Here is a 22,108-nt window from a genome sequence, read left to right as displayed (position 1 = left end):
GATAGCTCCTCTTCCTCTCAATCCCCTTTTTTCTGATGTCAAAGTGAGGGAGAAACATAAAATCCTAACAGAGCAATGGCATGTGTGTGGGTTCATTCCCAAAGGATTCTCCCAATCAATGAGTTAGCCACAAGACTGTGGTTAAGAGAGTAAAGCCAATTCTTGGGGTCAGGAGGCTGGAAATAGGGAACAAAGGACATTGCATTCCTATCCTTGGAGGGGATTGTAGGGAAACATGATAGGGAGGGGACTAGAACCCCAGATTTCAAATGAGGAGACATAGCTATTTATTAACCAAGAGAACCTGGGCAAGTCAATTCTTTTTTCTGGGCTTGTTGCCTCCTATACAGAATGAACAGAGTAGGCTAGATGATTTCTGAACTTCTTTCCAGCTTAGCAGCTGGATTCTATTTATATTCATCTTACCATCTAGAATGCTAGGAACCTACACTGCATACTTTGGACATGAGGACTCCAAGGCTTGCCATTTTATGCTAGATCTATTCTATTTCTTTCTTCTCAGTTTTCTATCTACGAGATGGGGTGAGTTGTTAGTTCTTGGAATCTAGCACAGTTACCAGTTTAGGACAATTAGAATTAATGATGGAAGGGGGTGTGTGACTAAATCAAAAATAGGCTACTGGAGTAGTTATAATGGACTCCACCCAATCCATTAAATGGAATTTGGCCTGGCCTGGCCTTGGGAACTAAGCTTTCTCATCTGGAGCTAGCTGCTCCATCCCTAACAATACCGATTGACTCCCCTAGGATAGCCTTCTGTGTGGGCAAGTCAGCTGCTGACCACATTTCTAACTTTGCTAACCCACCTGGAACTGGATCCTTGGGAGACTGGAATAGTAAAGTTGCTGGTCAGAATGTGTTTTTTATAACTACAAAAAAGAAGTACCTTAGCTCACTTCCCAAAGCAAGGGTCAAAGGGTGACAAATGGCTTTCTCTTTATCCTCCAGTCATTAATGTCAATGAGTCAAGACTATTACTCTCCATTCCACTGACATTACCAATACTTGAATATCAGTAAGGCTATATCTAGGGGTGTGCCAGAACTATGTTTAATAATAGGTTCACAATTAAAAATTTTTTGCCATTTAATCTACATTATTGACATTTTTCTCCATCTCTTTCATAAGTTGATAAATCAACAAAATAACAAAGCAAGTCCTGATTTGTAGTATTCCCTGATGTCTAAGTTAAAAATGCTTTTATTTGAAAATTTTAACAACTGGCTCGACAAGTATATGGGAGATGGTCCCCAAACACCCTGATTCTAATTACAACAAAATTGAGAATTTAAACAAATATCTATTTACAGCTAGGAGGGACTTTACAGAGCATCTTTATTCAACTTCCTCATTTTCTGAAGAAACTGAGTCCCAGCGACTTCAGTGATTTACAAAATGTCAGAGATGGTATCTGAGGTTTTAGGACCCCAAAACAATCGAGCATTCCATTGTACCAAGAAGGTATCTCCATCTAGATGATTCAAGCCTTGGAATCTGCCATCTTTGTGTTAGTGATTTGGGCATTTCCAAAAGTAGGGTTTTGGCCTATATGACTATGAAAGTTAGTTATATAACCTTGTTTTGTGAGCAGCACATAGTAAATGTTAGTTACAAGCACTTGTTGGATGGATGGAGGAGAGATTCATTCTTTATAGAATTTGTTAGGATCTGGGATTATGGGAATGGGTAGGGAACCCACCTATACTTCCTCATTTTTTGAGGAAAAACCTCAACTTTTGGATATCCCTGTCCCAAAAACTCATAGGATAGTAGAACCACGTCTTCTCTCCATTTTACAAAGGAAAAAACTGAAATCTAGAGAAGGAAAGGGGCTTGTTAAGGGCAGAGCTGGCTCCAGAATCTCCTGCTTCTTATTCCACTGCTTTTTCTATGAAAGTAAAAGTAAATGAATACTTTTGTCTCTGGGGATGCCTCATGGGGCCAGGGGGAGACTGGCAAACATATAAAACTCTTTAGCAGAGTAAGAGAGAAGGAGGGAAAGAAGGCGGGAAGGAGCCACAACCCCAGCCCTTATTCCACTCTTACTGGACACTGTGCCAGCCTCTGCCCAGGCTTAACATCCCTCCAGACACCACCTCAGCCTGGCACAACAGGGCTTTCCAACCACACCAGGGACTCTAGGGGCCAGGTGGGTTTCCCTTCTCAACCACTTCAGCTCTGCCCTGCAGTGCCCTGACTCTTCCAGAATAAACAATTTAAGGATTCGTTTTCCCCCTAACCCCTGCTTCGTCCCACACTGCCTCCCACCATACCCAGCCCAAGTCCTTCCCGGACAGAGGGAGCCAAATATTGGTGTCCTGGGCACTGAATCCTAGAATCAAGGGGAGGAGACATGGGCAGAGCCCATCATGAAAGTCTGGAATACTGTTCCAGTTACTTGTTTCAATCAGAGAGGAAGAAGGAACAAACTTAGTTACCACTAATGAGATTAGAGATCTAAGCAGCAAGGGGCTGGAGTTTTGTTTTGGTTCTTTTTAACCAAGAGAGAAATTTGTTAAATTCCTTCCCCAGAGCTAGAAAGCACAGTGGCTAGAGCATGGGGCTGGAATCTGGAAGTCCTAAATTCAAATCCAGCCTTCCTACAAAAGTTAACCTATGACTACTTCAGTTTCACATCTATAAAATCACAATTTTCTCATCTATGTGATCCTTCGCAAGTTACTTAATCAATGACTACCTCAATTCCTCATCTATAAAATGTGAATTTTCTCATCTGTAAAATGAGAGTTTTGTTTGGGTTCTTTTCCTCCCCAGGGTTGTTATGAGGGTCAAATGAAATAACAGTTGTAAAGTGTTTAGTACAGTGCCTGGCATATAGTAGGTGCTTAGTAACTGTTTGCTTCCTTTCTTTCTTCTAAGAAGGAAATAATAAAATAGTAATTGTGAAGATGGTGCTTAGTAACTGCAACTTCCTTCCTTTCTTCTAAGAAGGAAATAATAAAATAATAATTGTGAGTATGTAGTAGGCACTGTATAAATGTTAGCAATTATAGCCTACTCATCCCTCATCAGAGAGAACATTTTTTCAATCATGAAAACATCACAGAATAGAAGAGACGGAGAGACAGAGAGACAGAGATAATCCTCTTTCTGGATGCAGATTAGCCTCAGTTTTCTTAGCTATAAAATAGGGAAATTTTTATCTATATCAGTGACCACCAAGGGTCTGTTACAAAGACCAAATCAGGCACAGACAATAGGAGTGACACTAAATATCACCAGTTAGTATATCAGTTTCTCATCCTTTTGGCTAAGGGGTCTACTCAGCTTTGAGTATCTAGGGATGAGAGTGCAGGATGTTAGAATGTGAGCCCCCTGAGAGTAGGTAGTTATACTTTTCCATTTGTATCCCCTTCATTTAGCCTAGTGCTTTGCATATAGTAAGAACTTAATAAATGCTTCATTTATTCATTCCATATATACTTCTGCATTGGGTATGTTCCTGTAAAAGGCTTATTATGGTCAAATATAATTGTGATAATATTTATAAAAGCCCTCAGCATAGTGCCTGCCACATGGTAGATGTTTAATCAATATCTATTCTATTCAATTGGCTGATTTGGACAAAAAGGGAACATTTTATGGACTGAAATTGTCACTGGCTATACTTATGTGGATCCACAGAGATGGTCTGCACATGATCTAAGTGACCCAACCTTGGTCACTCAGGGGAGTCAGTGGTACATTTAGAAATCGCATCCAGGTCGGTAGCTTCAGACTGGAGCTTTTCCCATTAAAAATGATATTTCCCAGTCCTTCCTCAGCCACAATGCATGAATTTTCCCATTGGCAGATAATTCATTGGAATTAATGAGCATCCTCTTTGAAAATACAAATCCATCAGAGAATGTAATCTCATTCACACTTTTTTGTTTTTGTGATGAATTTGCTTAGATATTTTCACCTTCAATTCCTATCTGATGTCAGGACATGTTAACAGTGGGAGTTTTGTTGTGGAAATGATGAAGGGTAAGGAGAGAAAAAGGGGAATTTTTGAGTAGCAGAGTATTTCTCTTCATTCAAGGCTGAATTGTTCTTCATGTCTTTGGTTAGGTTCAACCACTCATAACTTTATCTTCTTAGAGCTCATTACTTCATCTCTGCATAGTACATAAGAAATAGAGGTAAACAGAGCTCAACAAATCATTTACAAACTTTCTTGGACTTGTCTAGATAGTGCTTCACAGACTTATTTTTTCCTTAACTATTTTTGCTATTTTATGTGGTGATATTGCTTAAGACATCTAGATTGTCCTTCTGTTGTGTTTTGCAGCTAAGATACTCCTCCAAAACTGGGATAACTTCTTGTCATCATTTCTCTGCTTAGCAAGAAGATTGTATAAATAGGATATGAGGCAATGAACTGAATAGGAGGAGTATCTTGACTTAGATCAAAGATAAATTATATTTGGAAAATTACACAATATTTTCAATAATACCAAATTTCTCATTGTTACAAAAGTTCATCTCTCTTTAACACCAATATTTATGTAATTAAAAAAAATACAAATGACCAGTAATGAGTGGGATTGTCATGTAATAAGAAAGAAAAGCAACAGATGACTAACCCCAAGGAATGCCTTATTATTTTTGATTTGGAGTAGATTTAGTCCCCTTCTTGTTCTAAATCCTTAATTTTATCATTAAGAAGAAACTTACCCATTTTTGAACATGGGATATATTCTCCATGACAGATTTATAGGAAAACAAAGACAACATTCATCCAAGATGATTTTGATCTGTAAAGATGCTGATGAGATCATGAATCTTCCAGAATATAACTGATTTGGCTTTTCCCCTACTTGGCTCATCTCTCTATGTGCATGAGTACATGTAGTTATTGACCACCCCAATATAATCAGCAGTATTTTATATTTTCCATTTTAAAGGAGACCATCAATAGCTGCACTTCCCTCTTTAAATGGATCTTCCTAGGTTAATTTACCTAGGGATAAAATCATACCAATTCTAAGGGTCAGTTCTGGTCTTCCACCATCCTCCTAAAAGATTTACATAAGAGAGGTGACAGAAGATGGCAATTAAGATACTTGATTTAATAGCTTCACTGAAGTTCTCCCATACCGTAATGTCTCTTCATGAGATGGAGATGATTTTGGTTCTCAAAAGCTGCCTACCAGCTCCAGAAGACTTTGCCAGATTAGTAAAAATCAAGAATAGGTCTGACAATGGACTGTATGTCTGCTGTCTGACAGCCAGCCTAGCTGAGATAGGAGAAGCTTACTTCCAGAGGACTGATTCCTCTCTGATGAATATTTTTGACTACTATTCATGGTAGCTAAATGGTGCTATGGATAGGGCACAGGGTCTGGCGTCAGGAAGATGAATTCACATCTGATCTCAGACACTTAACTAGTTATGAGACCCTAGGCAAGTCACTTTCCCTAATCTGAAAAATGATAGCATCTGCCTTTCAGGGTTGTTGTGAGGATACAGTGAAATAATAATTGTAAAATGAAAACTTCAAATTAAAATTGCAAAATGGCATAAATAATAATTGCATATTGTCTGGAACATAGTAAGTGCTATATAAAAGTTTATTATTACTATTATTCTTATGATCTGTGTGAATGGAGTCTATCAGAGAAGAAATAATGGGTACACCAAAGTATAAGGCAAAAGTTCTTGGTGGGTAAGAAGGAGAGCCCAGGACACATTGGTGTAGGATGATTGTAGGGTGAGGAGGTACTCTTGAAATGAAGAGGCCTGGGCTCAAATTCCACTTAATCTACTTATTTTATCTTGGGTGATTCAGGGAAAATCACTTAACTTTTCCAAGTCTGCTTCCCAGTCTGTTGTTGCTGTTCATTCATTTTCAATCATATCTGACTCTTTGTGACCCCTTTTTTTTTTTTTTTTTGGCAAAGATGCTGGGGTGGTTTGCCATTTCCTTCTCTGGCTCATTTTGCAAATGAGGAAACTGAGGCAAACAGGATTATGTGACTTGCCCAGGATCAGATAGCTAGTAAGTGTCTGAGGGCCACATTTGAACTCAGGAACATTAATCAGCCTTCCTGACTCCAGGTCCAAAGCTCCATCCACTGAGTCACCTATGGGAATAATGATGATGTCCCCACTTTCTCATATGGCTGTGAGGAAAGTACTTTGCCAAACTTTAAGTGATCCAAAAATATGAATTATCATTTCATTACAAGGAATTATCTTTAGAGACATGTAGTTCTTGCCTCCCCACCTAGACTGTAAAATTCTCAGAGGACCAGAATCTAAGTAATATTGACTTGTATTATGTTATTGAACAAAGTGATAGATCAACAAGTATTTATGGATTGATGAATGGGTGTCTAGGCAGGATTGAGTTTCAGAGAGAAGGGAGAATATGGAAGTGGGACAGGTCAAGAAAAAGTGTGGTTTGAAAGCAAAACCTGGCTCCTTGGTTGCTTATGGTTCTCATCAATCACAAAGGCCTTATCTCTCCATCACTCCCCACCACTATCTCTATTAATGGAAGGATTCTAGGAAAGGAGACCATCCCCTAGTGAGTTTCACAGTCTAGCAGCAACAGCAGGCTCATCACAGGCATTAACTTGCAGCTGTTTTCCTCCACTGGGTGGATAAACTATGAAGCTAAAAAAGGGGGTAGGGAGAGATGCTTGCCAGACTTCTCTTGGAAAGGGCATGGTGAGTGGGTGAAGTCTTGGTGAGGGGAATCCCCTATCTGGGGCAGACTCCCCAAAATGAATGTATGGGAAAACCTTCTAAGGTCCTGATAACATCTATCTGCTCTTAAATCTTCTACATCTAAATCTAGTATTCTTTGTTCTTTCTGTGTGATCTTTACTTTTACTTCAATTCAGTCAGCAATTGTTAAGCATTTTCTGTGTCCTTGTTTTTTTTCTTCCTTCCTTCCTTCCTTCCTTCCTTCCTTCCTTCCTTCCTTCCTTCCTTCCTTCCTTCCTTCCTTCCTTCCTTCCTTCCTTCCTTCCTTCCTTCCTTCCTTCCTTCCTTCCTTCCTTCCTTCCTTCCTTCCTTCCTTCCTTCCTTCCTTCCTTCCTTCCTTCCTTCCTCCTTCCCTTGACTCTATCACAATTTCTCTACTTAGAAAAGTATGTATATTGGGCATGGGCTGAGATGGATGGGGCAAGTTGGAAAAAAGGAAGGGGAAGAATTGATGACAAGGACTCAGAGCTATAACTAGGATGGGGTAACTAGAGCATTGCCCTGGGGTGCCAAAATTTAATGGGCACTGACAGTATTTTTCCTTCTTTAGTAGGTAGAAACAGTTGAACTTAGTGCCCTATTAATAAGAATAACTAGTGAAAACAGGAAGATATCAGGTGGTACATTTTCTTCTCTATTGGTTATACTCCAAGTGCATTCAGCTCAGGCCCAGACTTACTCTATTCCTTCCTTCAATGGTGGTGTCTCCAATTGTGGCCTTTCAATATCCTTTATCTTCTCCTTTCCCTCCTAACTGAATCAATCTTTTAAAAAAAATGGACTGAGGCACCTAGGAGATTTAATGGCTAGAGCAGAAGAATTGGAGTTAGGAAGATCTGAGTTTAAATTGAACATTTATCAATTGTGTGACCTGAGTGAGCCATTTAATCTGCCTCAGTTTTCTCATCAGTAAAACAGGAATAATAATAATACCTACCTCACAGAATTCTTGTATGGATCAGTGAGTTAACACTCATTAAAGCTGATTATTATTTTGTACTGTTTGTCCCAAGGGTCATAATTGCTGGTTCCATTTCTTCAGGGACATTTCTCTTTCCTGTTTTAGGAAGTCTACTCCATACCCCTACTTTCCAGAGATCATAATATGTCCATTGACCCCCCTTATCTTTTTTTTTTCTTTCTATACTGCCTATAAACAATAGAAGCTTTTTTTTTTAACTTTGGGAATAACTGGTGTTTTAGGCTGAATTACTCAGACTTTGGGAATGATAGGGACTATCTTTGTTTGTACGTCCTATATATCTTTCCTGCTGGTGGTGGGAGGTTGAGTGGGAGGTGGGGAGTGGGGGAGGTGAGATTATCTCAAAGACCTAAGAAATTCACAGTATTGGGTATGAGGAATCTTTCTGATGGCTGAGGAGTCTGTGATGGAAAGAATAGACCAATTAGCTCAGTCCAGGCAGCCCAGATAAACTCATTCCAATCTGGACTGGGTATGTTCTGAATGGAAGACACCATTTTCCTCTTAGGGCCCAACTTAAGGAAAATGAGGATGGGTAACCTACTCTCCTTAAGGGCATTGTTTAGTTTTTCAGTCATTTCCAATTCTAGGTGAGCCCATTATAGGGTTTTCTTGGTAAAGATACTAGAGTAACTTGTCTTTTCTTTCTCCAGTTCATTCTACAGATAAGGAAACTGAGGCAAATAGAGTTAATCGAGGGCAACTAAGTACACAGTGGCTAGAGCACCAGTCCTGGAGTCAGGAGGACTGACTTGACACTTGCTAGCTTGTGATTCTAGGCAAGTCATTTGATCTACTGCCTCACCAAAAAAAAAAAAAAAAAAAAAGAGTTAAGTGACTTGCCCAGGGTCACACAGTTAATAAATGTCTGAAGCTGCATTTGAACTCAAGTCTCCTTGACTCCAGAGCTACCTACCTGCCTCCTAAAGGTTAGGAAATTTTAATTCTAGCATATTTAAAGTACTTTAGGAACATTTAATCTAGAATACCTAGTAGACTTCTTATATGTTTATACAGTGTAATTCCATCTGTGTAAATAAAATCTCTAACAATGCAGGTGACTTAGTAGATGGTTTTAAAGTCAAGAAATGCATCTGTTTGCTGTCAGCCCAGTAATGAGCCTCTTCAAATTTAGCTAAGCTGGAACAGCAGATACATAATCTATTACTGGGTTTCTAATTACTTTATTTTGGTATAATATTTCCAAATTTGTATATATACTTTTTCCTTGCAAATAAAAACTAGAAAACATACTCTGGTGGTCCTGAGTGAGTGGAGAAGGGTAGAAATGGATGTTGGAACAATGAAGTGATTCAGGTGAATTCCAACAGACATGATGAAGAGAACTTTCTGCACCCAGAGATAAGATTGTGGGGCTGAATATGAATCACAGCATAGTATTTTCACCTTCTTTTTGGTTGTTGTTTGCATGCTTTTTTTTTTCCTTCCTATTTTTCTCTCCTTTTGATCTGATTTTTCTTGTGTAGCATAATAAATGTGGAAATATGTTTAGAAGAATTAAACATGTTTAAGCTATATTAGATTATTTGCTGTCTAGGGGAGGTGGGGAAGAAGGGAGAAAAATTTGGAACACAAAGTTTTGCAAGGGTGAATGTTGAAAGATATCTTTCCATATATTTTGAAAAATGAAAAACTATTAGTATAAAAAAAAAGAAAGTCCCAAAAAGGGTCATGCAGAGTAGGACATGATGGAAACAAATGAACAACAAAAAATGTTTGTTGTCTCAAAAAAAAAAAAAAAAAAAAAAAAGGAAATTGGGAATGGGTTGTTGGAGATGAGTGCAACAGCAGCAGCACAGGAATGGGATGGGTAATTAGGGTCCAGGTTGACCACTAAACTCAAGTTGCTAAACTGGTTTCATGGGCCAGCTAAGTCCAGGAGTCTCAGTGCTTTGATCAGGGATTCAGGTATCCGGGAAGTTAGGGGTATAAGATGAAAGAGCCCCTATGGAGTTGAAGGTAATTGTGCATCTTTGGGGTCTGATGTCCTGGGAAGCCAACTTCTGATCAGAGAAGACCAAGGCCCATGTCTGGATGAATTGGTTTCTTTCTCTCCTGTGAAACTGGGACTTCCTAACACCTGGGTTCTGCAGAAGTAATCTGTTTTTCAGACTCCATTCACCAGAAAGATCACTGCCCCCAGCTTAAGGCCAAAAGAGAAAGAGAAACAGAAAGGGCTGTAAGGATAGTGAGTTGGAGGACTGGATCATTTCCCACGGAACTAGACATGAGTTTCAGCCTCAATAAAGGACATGTGGTCCCAGCATGTGCTCTGACCCTTTTCTCTAGAAAGTCTACCTCACCCCATCCCCCATACATTTAGAAATGTAGCCCTGTAGAATTTTTTTTGTTGCTTAAAAAAAAAAAAGATTTCACATATTAACAGGTATCATTCCACAACCACACTTTTTAAAGTGACTTTTTCCAGCTCTAATTCAATTCTTATAAGTATTTACTATACACTGTGTCTACTGAGACATACAGTTATACCATCCCTCCAGGAACCTTAATAGATCCTATTCCAGGTTAACATACTCACTTTCTAATATCAGATTCACTCCACTCCATTACAATATAAAGGGGGGCAGTAGTGAAAGGGCTCATTCTGTCCAGAAGACCCCCATTAAACTCCCCTCCCCAAAATATCCTGGGTTAACGTGCCACTTAAGTTAAATAGCACATCTCCATCTCCTAGCTCAAGTCCATAGTATCATTACAATGTTTCCATCCCCTATCAAGACCTTTTCTCAGCAATTCAATGTAGCATAACAGAAGATTGTTAGACTGAGAATCAAAAAAGCCTGGGTTTAATTCTTGGTTCAGTTACTATTAGTGTGACTTAAAACAAATTATTTCCTCACTGTCAGTCAGCTTTCCCATATAAGCTGACTGCCCATATTTGGGGGTTGAATTCCTTCCTTTTCTTCTTTGTTATACCCCAAAAAATGACTCTAAAGTCAAGAACTTCAGGCAGAATTTCAACTTCATCTGATATTTTAAAAAATTCTTTAAATTGGAAAATGACTATACACATATTATTTCATTTGAGTCTTCCAAAAACTCTAGAAAGCATGGTCTAGTGGTATTAACACAGCTTTGCAAATGAGAAAGCTGAGACTCGGAGAGATTAGTGACTAGTGAGCCCAAAGTCACACAGTTATTAAGTGTTAGAAAAAGAATTTGAATTCTTCCTGAACCTAAGTCTTGTACTGTACCTATACTACATATGTACCTATATCACATCTGCAAAAAAGAAAAAGTAATAGCTCAGATTTATATAGCACTTTCCTTTAAAATTTATAGCAATTACAAATGAGCAAATTACAAATATATAGCAATTTCCTTGCAAAAACAATTAAGTAAGTGATACACATATTATGGTCTCTTTATGTTGATGAGGGAACTGAGACACACATAGTGACTCCCAACTATTTACCTTCATCAGATTGTAGTGAAGAAAGAGCTTGTTATAAACTTTAAAGCCTCCTATTTGAATTTAATCATTATTATTTGATTATCAATAAAAGAATTGAGGTCAAAAAAGTGATTTGCCCAGTCACATAATGAGTGAAGTCTCTGCAGAGGAGGTTTGGAATCCCAGGACACCTATGAGGACACCTATTGTCCTTTGGGCAATTTCATTTTCTCCCCAATTTTTTATATGGGTGTGACATCCCTTGCTGAGTCTTGGGGTTTAGTGATGGTGACCACATTTTCAGAATAAAGAAATTTTAAAAAATGTTGACAATGGGTATTCTTTTCAAAGAGTCTTTTAAAAGTGTTTCCTGAAATCAAGACTGTCCTGGAAAATCTAGCCATATGGTCATCACTATTCTAAAGGCCTCTCTCAAATCCATGGACAGATTTCCCCAGCTGCCAGATTACTAGTCTTTCCAATTCAGGCAAGAAAACTGTTCCTGGTCTTCACCATTATCCTATCTGGATCCACCTCTTTTATCCCACCTGCCCCTATCCATCTCCATATCTCCTCTAACTGGGGGGAAGAGGGAGTCTGGAAGCTTCACCCCATGGTAGAAACTGAGGAAAAGAGCTGGGGAAACAGCTGGTCCTGGCTGGTCAGTGGCCAGCAGGCCCAGGGGATTCTGCTAACATATTCCCCAACCCCCACCAGATCCTAAGAATATGAGAATATTTTTGAATCTTTGGGGAAGGGGGGCAGGAGGGAAGGAAGAGGAGGGGGGAGGAGGGAAGTGAAGGAAGAGAAGGGGGGCCATTGATCCACCCTCAGTGTCAGAGCTGGAAATAGAACTGAGCAGCCAGTCTTGGAGAATGAAAATAAACAGCCCCTCAGTACAGCCCATTCCAAGCAGTTGCTGGATCTTCCCTCCTGTTCTTCTGTTCTGAGGCTCCCAGTGCCACTTCTATCCCTTCCCACATTTCCTCTGACCAATCCTTTCTTCCTTTCTCCCCTCTGTCACTACTGGACAAGCCCAAGTGAAATACAATTAAGATCCTTCCCTTGGGGGCAGGAGGATTCTGGTTTCTAGCTAAGTGACCTTAGAAAACTCAGTTCCTTTCTTTGTGTCTCAGCTGGCCTCAAGGAAAATAATTTTTGTCTCTTCTATATTTTATGGAAGGACTGAGGTGCTGCTTTCCTTGCCCTTAAAAAGGGTGGGAGGAATCCTGAAGATAGCCTTTCTCCCTCTGACCTTCAGTGACATCCACAGGAAATCCTTTACAAAATAAAGCTATTGAAGAACGCTGCCTCAAAAATCAGGGAATCAAAATCTGTAAGAATCAAAAGTTCCCTTCAAAAATTAATTTTTATTATTATTTGATGATTTGTCTAGGTAAGCCTGTCCATGTAGTCTACATTGTAGACAGTTTAGATTATTTAAGTCAAATTAATCCATCGTGGAGGAAATTGTAGAATTTTTCTTTCCCTTCCCTTCCTTTTCCTTCTCTTCCTTTTCCTTTCCTTCCCTTCCCTTCCCTTCCCTTCCCTTCCCTTGCCTTCCCTTCTCTTCCCTTTCTTTATTCTTTCCCTTCCTTTCCTTTCCTTGTAAAGTCAATGGGATAGGGAGATCTAGCAGGGAATTTTCTCTACCCATGAAGACTGATGATACTTTGCTCTTGCCTGGGATACTGTGAAGTTGAGTAACTTGTCCAGGTTTACACAGCTAGGATTTATCAGCAGTAAGATTTTTGAATCCAGTATTTCCTGACTCTGATAACAATTCTCTCTATATATTAAGCACAGTGTTGGTGCAGTGGATAGACTTGGAGTCAGGAAGACTTGAATTCAAATCTTGTCTAAAATATTTACTAGCTGTATGGCTGTGGGCAAGTCACTTAATTTCTCAGTCTTAGTTTCCCTATCTATAGATGGGGCTAATAATAGCATCTCTTTCACAGGGTTGTTATGGGAATCAAAGAGATATGTAATGTAACTATGTAAAGCACTTTGCAAATATAATATAAATGCTAGCTAATATTACTATCATCTTTATAGATCACATTAATTGGAGGAATTTTCTGATTTCCATTCTACTTCCTGACAGTGAACCCAGGAAATCTGGCTCTCTGTCCTGCCTTTGCCTTGTGAATTTGGATACACAAAAGAATGCCTGTTCCCAAAGGCCCCCCTCTACTCCACTCATAAGGGGCACCCTAGGGAAAAAGGTTTTCCTAAACTTCCAAAGAATAAACTTAGCTTTTAAGGATTAAAAACTGAGGTGACTACCCTTATCTTGGGCATTTAAGATCAGATAGGGAAGAATTTAGATTTCCCTGTCACCCCCTCACTGATCACTTTTCCTAGATCTGGGGTTTGGGGGCTTCGAAGGGAAGCTACATGATGGGACTCTTCAAGTGTCTGGGAATAGCTGGGGATGAAGTGGGGCATAGGACTGAAAAATCCTGATTCCTTCTCCTCTCTTTTCTCTCTATGTCCCTTTTTTCTCTTCTCTTTTCTCCTCTCTCTGATTCTGTGTGTGTGTGTGTGTGTGTGTCTCAGTCTCTCTATGTCTCTTCTCTGTCTCTCTTTCTCTGTCTGTCTCTCTGTCTCTGTGTCTGTCTATCTGTCTCTCTGTCTCTCTATTTCTCTTTCTCTTTCCTCCCCTCCCCCCCTCTCTCACAAAAGCTCTCTGTACACAGCCACTTCCTTTGGCTGCTGTCTCTGAGCCCAGACGTTATGAGAACCATATGGGAAAAAGAGGGTGGAAGGGAAGGGGGGTGGGTGAAGTTAGCATGTAGCCCCACCCCTCCAGCCTTCATCTTTCTAGACTGACAAGGCTGTGGAAAGTAGGATACTGCATACCCTTCCCCAAGTGCCTTTATTGGACTCTATGAGCAGAGGATCTGGGCCATCTCCACTGACACAAGGGCCTGCTCCCAGGAGTGGTGTTCAAGAGCAGGAGGGAGGTCTGTGGGCTGAGGGCCACTTCCCAAAGGTCAGAGGATTAGTGATGTGGTGAACTGGTATCATTCCACAGCCTACCCTGTGCCCACTCACAAATACTCCTCCCTCACTCCAAACCCGTTAGGTAAGATGCAACTGGACTTCTCCCTTAGCTCTGTATGCCCTGAAGACAACTGATCCAGGGGCTACATCAAATATCAGCTGGTAAGCTGGACAAACACCCCCAAATACTGGTGACCAAGAAAAATCCAGGTCTTTCTGTCCCAAGGAAATCCAGGGCAGGTCTCTTTGATCCAGAATGCTCCTTATTAAGTCTTGCCAAAAAGGAGAGATGATGTTTCTTATGTAGACACACACACACACACACACACGGGTGGATATGAATTACATGCATATATTATACATAGGAAATGTTCCTCAATCGGAGAGACATTAAGTCCTGCCAATAAGGAGATATGGTTACTAATATGTATGTATATGAATAGCATCCATGTATTATGTATAGAGAACGTTCTTTAGTCAGAGAGACATTAAGTCTTGCCAATAAGGAGATAAAGTTACTTGGGTACATGTGTATGAATAAATATATACATGAGGGAGATAAAGCTGGGGTGGGGTGCACCGTGCCCTCAATGATCCTAACAGTGATCCCCATTTTTTTGCTGCTGCAAAAGCCCATCTCTTTAATACCAAAAGCTTCCAGGGGATGCTAAATGGAGCTTTATGCTCTTTTTATGCTTGATATTAACAACAACCCAAAGTCAAAGAGAAAATGAGCCTGTTACTGAGAACGGTTTCTAACTGAGGAGGGATACCCCAGTAAAAAAAAAAGCCATTACCAACACCATGCATTCCCAGAATGGATTTGCTGGTCATGAAGTAGGACTTAGAAACAAGAGAAAGCCCAAGCAATTGATAGTTTCTGCTACCCTGTGGGATACCAATAAAGCACCATTGGCCTCTGGCTCCTGGGAAAGGATCTGCTAGCAAGTAGTAGTCACCGAATAAATGAGCTGGGTGGATTGGGAGCTTTCTCTGTGAAGAATACATGGAAAAACATGGACGAGAATTATTCAGGATTAGAAGATACGGTGGGAATGACTCATACCTAGGAAATCATGAACCTACCAAATAACTACAGTTTTATTAAATTATAATTTCTTTTAGAACAGAGACTTTTATATCACTTCTGTATCTATAATATCTTATATAGTGCCTCACACAATAAATGTTTAAGAAATATTTGTCACCTTCCTGTCATCCCTCAGCAGAGATTGGGCTGGCATAGCTGTTTTATACATATAGTTTTTCAATATATTGATAAGTTTCAATGCATTTTATTCTTTTACTTCCTTTTTTAGAAAAATAAATTCTTTGTTATGAAGAATGGATTTCTGGAAAGGGAGGGGGAGAGATACATAGGGAAATCTAGGCAATATCAAAACAAAAGATATTTTTCAATGCTTGTTGAACAGAATTAAAAAAAAAAAAAAACAACAACCAAAGTCTCCTCCCCCCCAATATTTATAGTGTGTAAGGTAAGGTCTTAGATTTTTCCAGGTCCAACAAAGTCAGCTGGTAGATCAGAGGATTTAGAGTTAGGAAAGACTTGTTCAGTTTTAGTTCATTTAGTTCACACTATGAGGCTTTTCCTTGGGAGAAAGGCATAAAACACAAAATCAGGACACTGTTCCATTAGAGGGGACTGATTCTTGTATCTGGAAGAACCCTAGAAGTAGATGTTTTCCATTTACCCCAATCTGGGGCTAATCACTTTTCTTTGAGGATCACATAATCCTTTTCCCAAAAAATTCCCTTCATGTGGAGAGAAGGCAAGAAGAGATTACTCTTAGAACCAGTGTGTGAGAATACCACTTATATTTGTGGGGAACAAGGATAGGAGAGAAGCAGGACTTATTTGATGTCTTTCTGGTTCTTCTTCCTATTCTTAAGGTCTTTATGTTGCAGAATTTAATGGTCATTCTCTCTGGGGAGAAGCCTAGAACTTTTAAACTTTGGACAAGAGTATCCTTATTCTGGAATTGGCCCTCACTATGATGTCATTGTGGATGGCGGTGGTTGCAATGTCAGGGGTCAAAAAGATGGTGGGGTGTGGAAGGGAAAGTGCAGGGCAGTTGAACCAGGAAGGAAACTCTGTGTTTTGCTGTTCTGCAGTAATGCAAATACCAACTAGGGTGGAGGGGGTTGGGGATAAAGTAGATGAGCAAGGGAGTAAGACAGGAAAAATGAATAGAAAGAAAAAGCATAAACTAAAGTCGGGGGAAGATGAATCTCATTTAATAGAATAACAAACAAGGTATTCTATATACAGAGTGGCTTTTCCACAAGGCTGGGATCCACTATTAATTTGACTGTAAGCTCTTCCATGGGAGGGACTTCATACTTCTACTTCCATGTCCTGAAAAATGGCCCTAAACAATAAACGACTTTGACCAGTACAATAGAGCCAAGTTGTCTACTCTGAGAGTCTTAGTCTTGGAAGGGGAGATTCCGGGAGCACATTCCACTATCTACAAATATGTGAAGATATCACATAGTGAGCATCAAGATGAACCTGATACCTGTCCTTTCTCATCACACTTACAGCTATTAGTGTCTCCCCTCCTGCCAAAATTATCCCGTATTTACTCCTCTGTAATTTTGTTTTTCTATCTTAAAAACAAATGCAAGTTCTCTGAGGGCAGAGATAGGTTTTGTTTTTGTTTTTTGTTTTTTTCACTTTTGTAGTCCAGTTCCTGGGACATGGTAGAGATTTAATAGATGATTGTTGAAAAAAAGAATGAATGAATGGTCCCAGAAGGCAGAGCTTTGTCTGGTGGATAGGAGTTATAGAGAGGCAAACTTTAGGGCTCAATACAAAGGAAAAAATATTTAGCAATTAAAACTTCCCAACAAGGGAATAGGTTGCCTTTATAAGATGGCTTGCAAGTGTCACTAGAACTGCTCAAGCATGACCTCTGTACTATGAGGGATGTTCCTGTCTTTATTAAATTCAATGGAAGGTACTAAGGAGAGGGGGTTGGGGCATACTTCCTGCTCTGAAAGAGTTTTTGATCTTTTGGGTGGGGGGTGCACTGGGAAGGAGTTTGAATTAGAGGACTATGGCCACTGCCAAGTCTAGTATTTTATGATTCATCTCCTTGTGTTAAAGAAGGCATTTTTTTTCAATGTGGATTTATAGGTCCTATAAACATGGAAAAGTTGTTAATTTCCTGATGTGATCAGGGACAACTTTGAAGTATGTTAGAAAACTGGGAGGTACAAAGAACTAGAAACAAATTAGATGCCCATTAATAGAAAAATGGCTAAAACAAATAGTGGCATGTGGACATAATGGAATATTACTATGCTGTAAGGAACAAAGATTGTGATGAATACAGAGAATCATGGGAAGACCTACATGAATTGATGCAACTTGTAACAAGCAATAGACATTAATAACTACAATAATGGAATTGGAAATACCAAAACAATAAAAAATGAATGTTGTGAAATGATAAAAATCAAGTTTGGTCCCAAAGAAGAAATACAAGAAGACTTTTTGAACTAATTTGCAAATATTAAGGTACAAGGATATGACATATTGCATATGACAGCAAGGTTTTTAAAATAGTATACTGATTTTGCTGCTTGTTTCCCCTTTTCTTTCTTTTAAAAAATCTTTGTTATAAGGAATGGATCTTTGGGAAGGGAAGAAGGTGAGATCAAGGGGGAGGTTAGGAAATATAAAAACAAAATATATCAATAAAAATTTTTTTTATAAAAAAAATGCAGTAAGGGAGGCAGAAATAATCATGTATGGGCATCAATTTCAACAAGCATTTAAGTATTTGCTATATGCAAGACACTGTACCAGGCACTGGGGATGCAAAGACAAAATGGGAAACATCTTCCCTCAAGCAGTTTACATTCTACTCAGGGATACAAGATGTAATATACAGTATATCCACAGTAAATGGAGGAGAGAGGGAATAACAAGAAAGGGAAATCAGGAAAACATTCTTTGTAGGAGAGGACATGTAAGCTGCACCTGGCCTATTAAATGTAGAGTACCACATACAATCTACAAAGCTGCCTGGTAGGCAAGAAGAAATTGAGATTTATGTTACAGTTACAGTTAAGGAAAAGGTGAGATTTATGTTACAGTTACAGTTAAGGGAGAAAAAAATCAACCCAAACTAATAGAGTAAAAGGCGTCCAGAAGTGAGGGTGGAAAGGATTTAGTGTATTCAAGAAATCTTAGATGGAAATTTATAAGAGCTCAATAACCTTTTCTTGTCTTTCTACCATGCTGAAATGACAGCTTTTAAAGGTGAATTTTAAGGAATAGGATTGCTTCAGTGAAAGAAAGGACAGAATCTCAAATCAGACATTTTTCTTGCACAGCAGGCTCAGAATGAAGTGTCGGATTTTGATGGGACACAGAAATTAAGAGGCTAGATAGGACACTGAATAGAATGTTGGTGACTAACATTGACTGAAAGGGAATCTGAGTCCATTTTTTTGGCCATAGAAGTCTGGTCAGGGGTCTTAGATCTCTCTGTGTGTTTCTTCTGGGTTTGAAGAAAAAAAGCCAAGAACCCTATTTCTCCCAAGGAAGTAGGGATATTAGGGTATTCCAAGTTGAGTGGGCAAAAAGCTTCCAAAGCTTATCCCATTGTACAGAATGCTGCTGAAATGACTGGTCCCTTATCAGAGCTGCTTGTCACTGTTGCAATTTCTCCTGCATCTGGAAGAACTCTGAAACGATTAGGACTCTGAACCCGTGAAGGGGAGGAAAACCCAAAACAAAACAACCCCCCCCCAACAACAACAACTAGTTGTTAAACTCATTATGGGCAGAATTGGGATGAGGAAAGTGAACTGAGAGGCAAATTTCAGCCCTGCCATTCCGTAACTTTTCCCTCCCTAGGGACTATCTCACCTCCCCACCTTTCCCCTCAAAGTGGAATCAATGGGAATTAGCTATGGATGGAAAGCATTAGAATAAGCCAAATTACTTTAGGATGTACAATGGAATGGCTTTCCCATGTTATTCCTTCCCTCTACTTTCCCAGAACTTGTCTGTTAAAATCCCTCAGAATAAATATACACAGAAAGGGACATTCAGATAGGAAGATATCAAATATATGTGTGACACACGTTCACCCTATAGATTAAGACACATAAGAACTATTCAAAATGGATTATATGTGTGTGTGTGTGTGTGTGTGTGTGTGTGTGTGTGTGTGTGTGTGTGTGTATAAGAGAGATACATAAGAGAACTCAGAGAGAAACTAGCCCTTGCCTTTCCCCCTCAAGGAAGCAAATATACATACTCAAGTATTGTGACTGAATAGTCACAGATGGCAGGCATTCTTCTTCAGAAATGAGCAGGCTGGGAAATACCCTGTCCTGTCTTAAACCTCAAATCTTGGGTACCAAAAGTCACCAGTCATTGTTAGCAGTGGGGCTACTGCTGTCTCTACTAGTTGCTGCCAAATCATTGGGCTTCAAGGAAGTAGGGCAGAGGAAAGCAGCCCCCTTGTACACACACACACACACACACACACACACACACACACACACACACACACACACACGAGTTATAGGTTAACCTGTTGTATCCCATCAGGAAGTAAGCCATCCCTAAACTCATCCAACCAGAGAGAGATTACTGTATTGTTCTGAATATAATCTGAGCTACTTATAAATCAGTCCCCAACTCTGAAAAAGGAAAGGTAGAAAAGTGGAGACAAGGGAAGGGAAAGGGCTAGGTTGATTCTGTGACAGGCCACAGAGAGGGCTGGACCCACATCTCTGTGGTTCTTGCTCAAGGACTTCCAGTGAATGATCTGCCTAGGAAATTGAGGGGATTGATGTGTTCCCTGTTTTCTTTTGATTTTCAATGACTTCAGATTCCCAAGGATTTGATTGTAGATCTGCAGCAACCAAGAGATTTTGTGACATTCTTTCTGTAAAAACATTAATCAGCCTTCTAAAGAGAAGACTAGGGTTATACTCAATGAAGAAAGATTTCTCCACAATCTCCTCTATGAAGAACTACTAAAGGTTATACTCAAGGTTTATCTACGAAGCCCAGAGGACAGAAGGGGAGGGGAGAAGGATGTAGTTAAAAGACTTTATATGTGGATGGATGATGTCTGGATGGATTTGGGTGTTCGTGTTAGTGTCCCTTATCATGCATGCATATTTAGGTTCTGCATAAGTAGATTTATTGCCTGAGGGAAGTAAGAGGAAATGGGAATAGCTCAAACACTTACTAGAACTAAGAACATTCAGATCTTTAAAAGACAAGATGAAGGTTAAGGAGGTAGTTTTTTCCCCTTTTTTTCCCTTGACACCCTTTTCACCTCTCCACCAAGCTGTGAGTTGGCAGGCTGGGGAAGGGAGTGGATGACCCAGATAGGGAATCCGACCCTCTAGTCAGTCCTGTCCTGAGTTCCACTTGGCAGGGCAGGGGGAAAGATTCTTTGGATGGATGGGAACTATCGACTAAATCAGCCATCATCGATCTCTCTCCGTGCCTCCTTCCCAAATCCAAAGCCACCATGCTTAGTACAGAGGGAAAGGAGATGGGGGGTGTCTTAACTTTATCTGATCTGGTGAGCAAAAACTACCAGGTTCTCTCCCATCCCAAGGCTTTCATTGTGGTTTTGGCACAGTTCCTGGCCCCCTCTCTAACACTCTGAGGGCACCTCTCTCACTACTTCTCCCTCTAAGTCCAATAGTCCCAGAGAACCCCCCTTTTCCTTCCATTCCCTCAGTCAGACGCTGAGAATAGCACCCAGGCAGCCTCGCGTCGGGGCACAATGAAGAGAGATGAAGGCATGCTGTCTTCTCCGTCTGCCAGTCCACCCCGTCGGAGCCGCGCAGGAACGGGATGGGACGGGACAGGACGGACAGAACGGGACAGAATGGGACGGGATGGGGCAGAGGCGACGGTAACTTACAGGATAACGGTGTCATTGGGCAGGAGGCCGGGCTCCGGCGGCTCCGGGAGATCCCCGTCAATGCACATCACTCTCCTTCGAGCCGGGTTGGGTGCGCCGCCGCCGCCGCCGCCGCCGCTCAAGGGTTTGAGCCGCTCTCCCGAGCACTTGCAGCTGCGGATCGGCACCGGGCAGCCCCGGGCACCCCCGGAGTCTGGGGCCAGCAGCAGCAGCACCAGCAGCAGTACGGCGGCCGCCCCTCGCATCCTGCGGCCCCCGGCGCCCATCAGCCCATCGTCCCTCGCGGGGACGGACAGCGCTGGCACCGGGGTACAAGCAGAGGCGGGCGCGGACACCGGCTTTGGGGCGACGGGCTTAGCTGGGGCCGGGGGCTCCCATGGGCCGGGCGGGGAGCCCTAGGCGGAGGAGAGCCCGGGGGTCCCCGCCGTCGCGCCCACGGGGCATGTCCGGCGAGCTCCGGGCCCCTGCCGGCGCGCCCCGGAGGGGAGGACGCGGCTGTCAGAGGGGCTCGGGCTGGGGCTGATCGCACTGGAGCGGCCCGCTGCGCCCTGCCGGGCCGATCCCCTCGTGCGACTCGCCCGCTGCGCACTCCACTGGGATCTAACGGATTGGGCTGGGCTCCTGCCGCCGCCGCCGCCGCCGCTCCGTGCCATGGATGGAGGCAGCTCCGCGGCCTCTCCCACCGCCGCCGCCGCCTCCTGCCCTAGCCCCAGCCCCCTCCTTCCTCCCTCGCTCGCTCCCTCCCCTGCACTAGCCGACCCATCCGCAAGGCCCTAGCGCCTCCCGTATACCTCCTGACCGGTCACTGCGCTCTGAAGTTCTGACGCCAGGAGCTGGGGAGCCCTCCGGCGGCTCCCCATCTTATTCTGCGGTTCTTCCCTCCACATTCCCCAGCTTGGAGTTTGTAAAGATTTCCTCAGGGCAGGACTGACGGGCTGGGCTGAAAGGCCCGCTCCAGCTCTCGATAGTCATAGAACCCCAGCATCAGTAGAGTCCCCAGAAGTTCACTTA

The 22,108-nt window shown here is 41.4% G+C and overlaps 1 protein-coding gene across 1 annotated transcript in view; it reads right to left on the bottom strand.

The window, feature by feature from the left end:
* The window catches only part of ADGRA2 (adhesion G protein-coupled receptor A2), a 55,391-nt gene extending 33,599 nt beyond the window's left edge, over positions 1–21,792 (bottom strand). Inside the window, exon 1 of the mRNA XM_074287240.1 lies at positions 21,098–21,792. Within this exon, the coding sequence (XP_074143341.1) occupies positions 21,098–21,363 (266 nt within the window). The 5' untranslated portion in view covers positions 21,364–21,792. The remainder of the gene's footprint in view (positions 1–21,097) is intronic.
* Positions 21,793–22,108: the final 316 nt, after the last annotated feature.

The sequence above is a fragment of the Sminthopsis crassicaudata genome, chromosome 2 (assembly GCF_048593235.1).
Source record: "Sminthopsis crassicaudata isolate SCR6 chromosome 2, ASM4859323v1, whole genome shotgun sequence".
NCBI classification, from domain to species: Eukaryota; Metazoa; Chordata; class Mammalia; order Dasyuromorphia; family Dasyuridae; genus Sminthopsis; species Sminthopsis crassicaudata.
The sequence above is the reverse complement of the archived record's forward strand: the minus strand, read 5'-3'. Positions and strand labels throughout refer to the sequence as shown.